General features: G+C 38.1%; 1 protein-coding gene across 1 annotated transcript in view; it reads right to left on the bottom strand.

Moving 5' to 3' along the window:
* The window catches only part of LOC138001247 (receptor-type tyrosine-protein phosphatase U-like), a 61,824-nt gene extending 55,682 nt beyond the window's left edge, over positions 1 to 6,142 (bottom strand). Inside the window, exons 1-2 of the mRNA XM_068847893.1 lie at positions 6,026 to 6,142; positions 1,080 to 1,520 (exon numbers count right to left, since the gene is read on the bottom strand). Of these exons, the coding sequence (XP_068703994.1) occupies positions 1,080 to 1,520; positions 6,026 to 6,110 (526 nt within the window). The 5' untranslated portion in view covers positions 6,111 to 6,142. The remainder of the gene's footprint in view (positions 1 to 1,079; positions 1,521 to 6,025) is intronic.
* Positions 6,143 to 8,920: the final 2,778 nt, after the last annotated feature.

The raw sequence follows: 8,920 nt of genomic DNA on the forward strand, positions 1-8,920 counted from the left end.
CAAGGGTTTGTACTCTTGGTGGTGTTTTAGTTTTGGTTTTTGCCTCTCAGGTTGGCAATCTCTTCTTCTGGCAAAGTAGGAAATCTCTCATTTGCGGTGATATCGCTGAAAACGTTTTGAGAAATGGAAAAATTTGGCAAATCTCCGTGGCTAAACTCCGCCATTGTCAACTACAACAAACAGAGACAACAGCGCTGACGCTATGCTTTGTACTGATTGGTTAATTTCTATTACCTATTGTATTTTCTGAGATTTGATTGGCTTAGACAAACTGTCCTATATTTTCTAATTTGGACAGCTTGCCTATTTTTAAAGCAAAAACTCTATCTGAAACCATCCAAATTAATCCTTAATTGGCCCGTTTTAAAGAATTAAAGAATGATAGCTATGCTGACAATTTCGAATTAACTACCAGCTATATAATTAACTGTTTAACACACTTCATTAAAGTAGACGTGATGATAGACGAAAAGCGGTTAAAACTAAAATACAAAAAAAACAAAGAACTTTACCAAGCGAACCAACGTGAAGCGGAAAAGGGATCGAAAACAACATTTGTTTTGGAGCTGGGATTTAGTGAAAGGTGCATCAAGATTACAACGAAGACTGCGCTGGAAGCGTTGAAGAAGAACCTTAACTTAGTAACTTACAAATGTCGAACTGACTATCAATGGGGGAAAACTACCTTCGTTTGGCGTACAACTTTGAACTGCTTTAAAAGGGACAAAACTCCAAAAGACTATAAAAACCGGTCTTAAATACTTGCAGATGAAAAAGAATAAATTAAAAAGAGAAAATTAACCGTAACATCTAGAAACTAAAAACAGTAATGGAGAGCCGTTTAGTTCTTTACAAAAATGGAATTGCGAAATTTCGTGAACACGTGTTAAATACTTTTGTGATTTTTTTTGCAGTTGTCAGATAGTTTTTCTGCTGAAATTCGAACGCAGCATTCGCTTATAACTGTCAGTCTTTCACGACATCTTGAACAGATGCAAAGCGGCAGCTTTGGAGAAGAAAACGTCTTTGAGATAATCCCCCTCTTTCATTCTACTTCAATTATGGATATTTAGACCTACCTATTTCATGGCAACTGCTAATGCGCCTTTCGCAAATATATGACTTCGTTTCCAAGGCGTAATGTTCACATTTTATGTCATCATAAACTGGGCCTCTTTTCGTATCAAAGTATAATTTGACACAATTACCATCACCACTTGGTTGACCTATAGACCAGGGAAACTTCTCTGGAGTGACACTTATAGTTGCGTTGCATATCCAAGTCCACCCACTACTCTGTTTTTGTAAGCCAATGAAATATTCGGAATCACCGGCCAATTTCAGTCCTTCAAGTTTATGTACCAGGAAGTCTAGTTCCTCTTCATACTCTATGCACACGAGATGGCCCCCATTTTTTGAACAGTTATCTTGGCTTTGTCTCCAGTCCGGGTGTTGTTGCCTTGTCAAGTTATTGAAGTTATGAATGGTGTACTCGTGACAGTTTTTGAGAAACTGTTTCCCTAGAATAAATGTAGTCATAGTTAAAAAAAAGAATAAAGTTGTTGAAACAAGCACGGGCAGCCCTGGGTTATGTGTTTTTTGGTTAAGTTAATAATTTCAAAAGCAAAATAAACTGAGAAGTATAAAAATGTTTAAAATGGCCTTAAGGTATAGCTATAAAGAGAATAGGCATCAACGCAAACAAATTCGCTACCCGCCGCAATTTTGTTAACAGAACTGAATTTTATATAATTTCAAATTCAAAAGATCATATTTTTTAGATGTTTAGCTTATTCAGTGATAATTTTGATTGAGTTCGAGTTTTTAGGCCACGACCAAAAATGTGCGGGTTTTGCTGCAAACGTTCTAGCCCCTTCGCAATAATGCAAACAAGCGTACCTTTAATTGTATTTTAGTTCTTGACTAGATAATTGTTCTAGAAAACCGTGTTAGTGATTTTCGATAACTAGTTGAATAGTTTAGGAGATATTAAACTCTCAAGTTGAACTACGCATTTCGGACGAACCTCTGTCTGAAGAATCGATGTAACTTATTTTAGAGGAGAAAGTGAAAACTCCCCCACTCAGTTTTTTAGGACTGTAGATGTTCTTTATAAATTCTGAAATTTTCAGGTCAATAAGTTAAAACCAGAAGGGGCTAGAACTTTTGCAGCAAAACCCGCACTCTTTTGAAAACTCGATTTCCAACAAAAATTCACTAACAGTGAATTTTTGGATCCAGAAAATTTAATCTTTTTACTTTAAAATGATATATGATTCAGTTCTGTTAATAAAATTGCGGTGCAAAGCAAATTTTCTTGCGCTGATGCCTGTTGTTTGTATAGCTAGTTAATTTGCAAAACATAGCCCACTTCCGAGTTCTAGGAAGGAGAGGTGAATTTTCGAGTCAGTGTCTCAACCTTTTTGCAATTGCAGTTCTCGATTGGACCGGAGCTTCAACATAGGTTAACTCACCTCAACATAAGCGAGGCTTCATTTTTCGCGCGCTTTCTGTGGCTACACGGCCATACTACACGGCCATACTACGTCATTTCTAGTTCTTACACAGTCAACACTTTTCGTTTTCAGGTAAGAAAACGGTTTGGAAAATGTTTTCTTTCTGCATTTTCGCTGGTTTCAATGCAGTTTGACATATTATGATAGCTGTGGTCCACACTGGCGGGTACGCAGTTATTTAAACTTAAATTTGGTTTTATCAACGGAGTTGACAATGTAAATTGGCCACCGTACAGAGATTCTAAAAGCTGACGTTTCGAGCGTTAGCCCTTCGTCAGAGCGAATCGAGGAATTGTGGGTTACGTGTAGTTTTTATAGTAGAGTAGGAGCTACGCTATTGGTGGTAACATGGCAACGTGAAAAATAGGAATATATTAGTTAAACGAAAAGCGTTCGTTAATACCCTGAGGATTAAGGGTGCCGATTTGAAAGATGAGTTTTTGTTCCGGATTCTTGCGGCTTTCCGTCGTACCTAGATGTAGGGAAAGGCCGCAGATAGCCATGTGTTTTTTGGATTCCTCGATTCGCTCTGACGAAGGGCTAATGCTTGAAACGTCAGCTTTTAGAATCTCTGTACGGTGGCCAATTTACATTGTCAACTCCGTTGATAAAACCAAATTTTTGTATACTACTTTCCCACCGACGCAGCACCACAGTTTTTTTAGAATCTACCCCCTTTATTTAAACTTAAGGCTGAGTGTTTATTTTTAATTTGCTTAGAGCTGCCTATTTCTCTGTATTGCAATTTTTGGAATATCTTTAGAATCTCCGATAAGGTTACATGATGCCTGGAGGACCTATAACTAGAACAGAAACGAAAGGAGAGCGAAAGAGAACGACAACGACAAAACAGAATACCAGTAATAGCTCATACTTAGTGGAAAAAGTTACTCCACAAATTATTTCCTTGCGCACTAAACCGTTTGTTGTTTTCAAAAAGTGGTTTAATCGGTTTTTCCTTTGTTCAGGAATGAAAATCAAATTTTTAATGTCAACTGGAATTAAATAACAATTATCAGTACTCCCTTGGACATAAAGAAAAAGTTGATTTGTTTGTTTGTTTTTTGCTCTAAAATGCGAAAAACAAGTGCTTTTTAGTCCGTCTGCTTAATTGGTTTTTTATGTGCCTCGACAGTGACAAGAAAGTTTTGCCCTTATGTTATAAACACGAAATCGCAATGAGTTCTCGTAGAATTAGGGGGAAATTTCACTAGCTTGTACATGTGTTTTCAAAAATTTGTATAAAGCACCTAAACGTTAATTAAGTGTTGGAGCGGATATTGACTAATGTTTGAAGTTCGTCTTTCCTTGGTTGCATTGTCGTATTTTGCCGATTCTTGTTCCAAGCCAACCTGGCGTGTTTCAGTGAAATACATCAAATGTGAATGATATCGTTTTCAGAGATAGAGTGGAATAAATTAAAGCTATTGACACTCTGAAATGGCCTTTTTCCTTTCCCATTCCGTCGCTGAGGATGTGCTTGTTTTCTATTAAAAGTCATGCGATTCAAGAAAAATGCATTGCTCAACTGGTGAATTTCATAGAAAACTTCGCTTGGAAAACCGATATCGCACTCATCGCTTCGTGATAAATGCAATATCGTTTTTTTTGCGTGAAATTTACCGTGAAATTCAGTAGTGAGGCAATGAATTTTTCTGCAGAAGAAAGCGAAGAAAAATATTTACTTAAGCAGTAACCGGAAACACTAAAACGCGGACAATTCGAAAACCTTTTATTTTCATTAACCCTACAGGCAATAAGAATAAATAACCAGGGAGCTCTGCTTTTAGGCTTGGCTAAATCTATATGTTACAAATGGTATGTAGAGGGATTTTAGGCTACTTAGGTTCTTAAATAGGTTCTTAATTTGATAGGGGCACTAGCGAGCAACACAGATAACTATACGACAGAGCATGTGTGATATGGAATAGGTATAGCCGTGAATGCTGTATTAAATAATTATCTAGAATACAGTTTAGATGATAACCATACAGTGAATTTATTTTTCCAAAGTACTAGCATGCATTTTAGTTTATTTTTTCAATCTTACTAACTGAGTGAGACCTTCATTTGTGTCAAAGAAGAACCTATTAAAATTTTAGGCTCAATAGGTCCTTATGAAAAGGGGGTTTAAAATGATAATTTAAGCCTAACAGGTTCGTAAATTTTAGGTCATACGCGGGTATTTACTGTAGTCGTTTGTTAGGTAGCGACCAGAAACGGTTCAGTGGAGTTTTGTAGGTCAGTTACTTAGCTTTCGAGTGTCAGACTGTGGTTAGTTTGAAAATGGTGTTCAGGAATATTATTGTTGAGGTCACCATTTATAGTGGCTCGTTTGTGTTCGGTGAATCGTAGGTTTTAGTTTTAGTTCTGCTTTATTTATCGCATATTTTATACAGCTAAAATGTAGTAAAACTGTATCTTTAGTTATGTTTTCTTCCGCCGGCTTCGATTAGGTGTGCCTTTTGAGAACAGAGGAGATTAAATGTAAATCTAATGGTAAATTATAATAATAAATATAACAGTGAACAACAAGTTGTCTCCCTAGGCTTTGTGTCCACACGGAAAACACGAAAACAACACGTTGCAAATGAAAGCAGCCAGGCCTCAGTTGTTCAGTTGTTGCTGAGTTGTGGATAACGCTATCCACCGGATAAATCACTATCCACTGGATAGAAAAATTGCTTTTGCTAGTGCTTAACCACTGGATAGTGATTTATCCGGCGAGCAGCGCTATTCATCATTTGAACAACTGGCACCAGAACAATTCGTATTCAGAGAGAGGTTACAAAGCTCTTGAGGAAGTTCGTCGGTTTTGTGCGTGGTTCCGACGAACAATGCTTCTGCGGATTTCTGGACATAATTGTTGAGACACTGTTTACTTCCTTCTCCATGTCTGAACAAAAAAATTCCACAAACAATTCCATCTATTGCGGACCTGTCTCTACCCCCATACGGTTATTTCCGCCTCTTACAAATAACATTGTTTTGGGTAGTGCGTGGGCGGGGATATTGTTTGGCCTTTGCTGTAGTTATTGTCCGAAAGCACGAAACCTGAAAAAACGTCTCAGCAATTCTTGTTTAGGATTGTAGTTCTTACACCGATCTCGCATTTATCTTAACTCATCTCGACGAATCACGGGTAATTCAAGGTAAATACGGGCAATCTCTCTGTTTAAATTATTAGTATGTATAATCTCACGGGCCGGAGTAAAATTAAGCCTGGTTTTCACTAGCCACGCTGACCCCCATTCCCCGTGAAACATTTGCTCTTGAGCTGACGTCAGCCTTATGTGAAATGAAACACGACATAAGCAGAAGGAAATTTTCTTGGTATTAAAGGACTTTTTCCAAATTCCCCGCGACTGACCATTTGAACAAAATGGTCATAAGAGAAAATCTCCAGTACTAGTGGATACGCCACAGCACCCTTAATGAAATGTACATTCGGATATTACACAGATTCGTAGAATATCATGAGAAAAGAAGGAAGTATTTCACATAGTTACCGAAACTCCCTGCAACAGTAAAAAAAGCCCCGAGAAGGATTCCAGCAATCATGGATCCGAATTGTTTCTGCTCCTCTAACTTCATTCTTAATCATCGAACAGAGTTACAATTGTGACTGCAACAAAAAGGAAAACTGATTTCAGTATCAAAAAGCGTGCTTCAGCTTTAATGAGTCATGCTTTGGCTGAAACGAAGCCGTCACGGCATTGATCATGAAGCACGCCCGGATGGGAATAAACATTACTTACAAATGTAATCTATTTGGCGTTTAAGCTTTGATTGAATTACTAATTGCTTTCCTAATTGAAGCTCAAAACTTCCAAAATAAATTTTAACCCGGCGGCCTGTTTAAATGTTTTTAGCATTTGGAACACTTTGTAGAACTAATTTTCGTGCAAAATTGATGAAACTGTAATAAATGCTGAAAGCTTATTCAAAAGAAGAAAGCGTGTTGAATCCAATTTGTTTAGACATCAATTCTCAAATTCATTTTACTCTTCATAAGGTTATTAGATAATAGGAGTGCCCCATTTTAGTCAGGTGCATGTATCTTGATACCCAATAAAACTACAGATCAAGAAACGCTCGTTAGTTCAAAAACTGATCAAGACACTGATCAAGATACTTGAATTTAAAGGGGCACTGTCACGGACGTGCATGCGCGAGGCTTTTGAATCGAAACTTGAAAGAATCAGCCCGAACTTTTCAAGTTTGGTGAGGTGCAGACAATGTGGAGACCACTATCGCACTCAGTTTTCAACTCTCCACGCACAAATAGTGATTCAATCTCCTCAAGAAAGCAAAGCGGAGCAGAAGTACAGAAACTACATGAACACAAACTTTTTAACTGTTAATTCATGAGAAATTCAACGTATGATGTAATTGAAGTGTAAGCCGTTTCACTCTTATAAACAAGGATCAAAGTCTATCGTCGCGGCTCATTTCTAACTACTAGTCGCTTAAATGTCAGAGACCGCCACATCACCGTTTGGGGATACACGTTTACTACTTTCACTCAAAAATTTATATTTGAAAATTTTGAAGAAACCCGCATTTAGATGAGAGGAACTGCACTGGGCTCGTTGTGTTTCATTGGTTGCACGAATTATAAGACCACGAGCGGTGAGGAAAACAAGGCTATTTTTTTTCTCTTCTCACCGTGTTTCGACTCCAATATCGTCTCTTGGAAATTAATGCACTCTCTTTCAGCTTTGAAATGGCATGTTAATCTTGATAATATATCTGGTATATCGCAGAGAAAAAATACTTCTGTTTGAGCGCCTGTACCGCCGACAATGTTACACTTCCCTGAATCCTCAGCTGTCCGTGAACAGAAATGGCACGATATTTTATGTTTGAACTCCGATCCTGATCATCGATAGTAGATAAATATACATTTTACTGTTTTTCGAAAGCCGCATTAAGTGTATGCTTAAACAGAAAAAGCAAAATATTGAAAGTAAAATTTTCTGGATATGAGAAATTCTGCGCATGTCATGGCATGACAGTGTCCTCTTTAATGAACCTGTATGCTTATAAACCTTTGGAAAAAAAGTTACGTTACGGGAGCTGCTACACTACTGAAAAATCCAACATACACATAAATAAACTATCCCCTTACAATGAGGATTAAATTTCCCGAATATTCAACATAAAACTTTCGCAGTACATTTTATCATTAGCGTCCCGAGAGTTAAAACGAATTGGACACCCTATAGACCCTTTGCATAAATGGCGCCCAAATTTGAATAACAATACTTGATACATCCTTAGCCTCGTGTTTATGTTTCAAGACAAAGGATTTTTCTCATGAATGTGAGGCTAAGAATGTATCAAGTATTGTTATTCAAATTTGGGCGCCATTTATGCAAAGGCGTCTATAGTTCAGCGACAGGTCATCCATCTCAGCAATGTGTGTACTCAACGCTTGAACCTTGTGTAGTTCGTATTCTTTGAAAACTACACCACTATCTAAAACTGGCACTGTTACCTCTCTTAAACTCTGCCATTTGGCGAAAATGTTTGCAGCCCAACTATTTTTATATTCATTTGAAACTGACACGGCCTTGTTAACTGAATCACTTTCTTGGGAAGACGATTTTGTCAGGCGAAAACGACATGATTCTGACTCGCTCTCCATCACGCTCTATGATGTAAATTTATTTAAGAGTTCTTCCCTTTTAACTCACCCAAATATTGAATATTCAGTTCTTTAAAAATTACTATCAATGGCATCCTTCATTCAAAGACTATGGAGTTGCACCTGTTGAGGTTGTAGAAGAGCACCGTTTACTGTGGGTATAGAGGCCGATCCTCAAATTGCACTGTCGACTGCAGCCCTCGCATGTAAAGACTGGCGCGTAGTTGAGTTTGTCACGAGATTGTTGTTGACCAGCTTTCCTCTTTATTTTTTTCTTTTTCCTCTGCCTGGTCTTTGAGTTTATTCTCGCCAAAAATCAGACCCTTTGAGACAAGTGTTTTCCACTTTCATCTGTCTGCAGCGTGAACGTCCCAGCTGTTTGTGTCGATGCCACATGCTTTCAAGTCACGTTTACATGCGGTCATGGAACGGAGGTGTAGACGACCTATCTTGCATTTACCGGTTTAGAGTTCATCATACATGAGGACCTTGGGTATGCGCCCGTCTTCCATTCAATGCACATGGCCTAGCCAGCGAAGGCGTCTTTGATGGAGGAGGATGTATATATAGTAGGTATACCTGCTTTTGCTAGCACATCGTTGTTTGTGATACCAAGGATCCTTAGCAGACATCTCATGTGGAAGACCTGACGTTTCCTTTCTTGGTGTGCATATGTTGTCCAAGATTCGCTACCGTAGAGCAGAGTGCTAATTAGGCAAGCGTGATATATATTGACGTTGGTAGGGACAATCAG

The sequence above is a fragment of the Montipora foliosa genome, chromosome 4 (assembly GCF_036669935.1).
Source record: "Montipora foliosa isolate CH-2021 chromosome 4, ASM3666993v2, whole genome shotgun sequence".
NCBI classification, from domain to species: Eukaryota; Metazoa; Cnidaria; class Anthozoa; order Scleractinia; family Acroporidae; genus Montipora; species Montipora foliosa.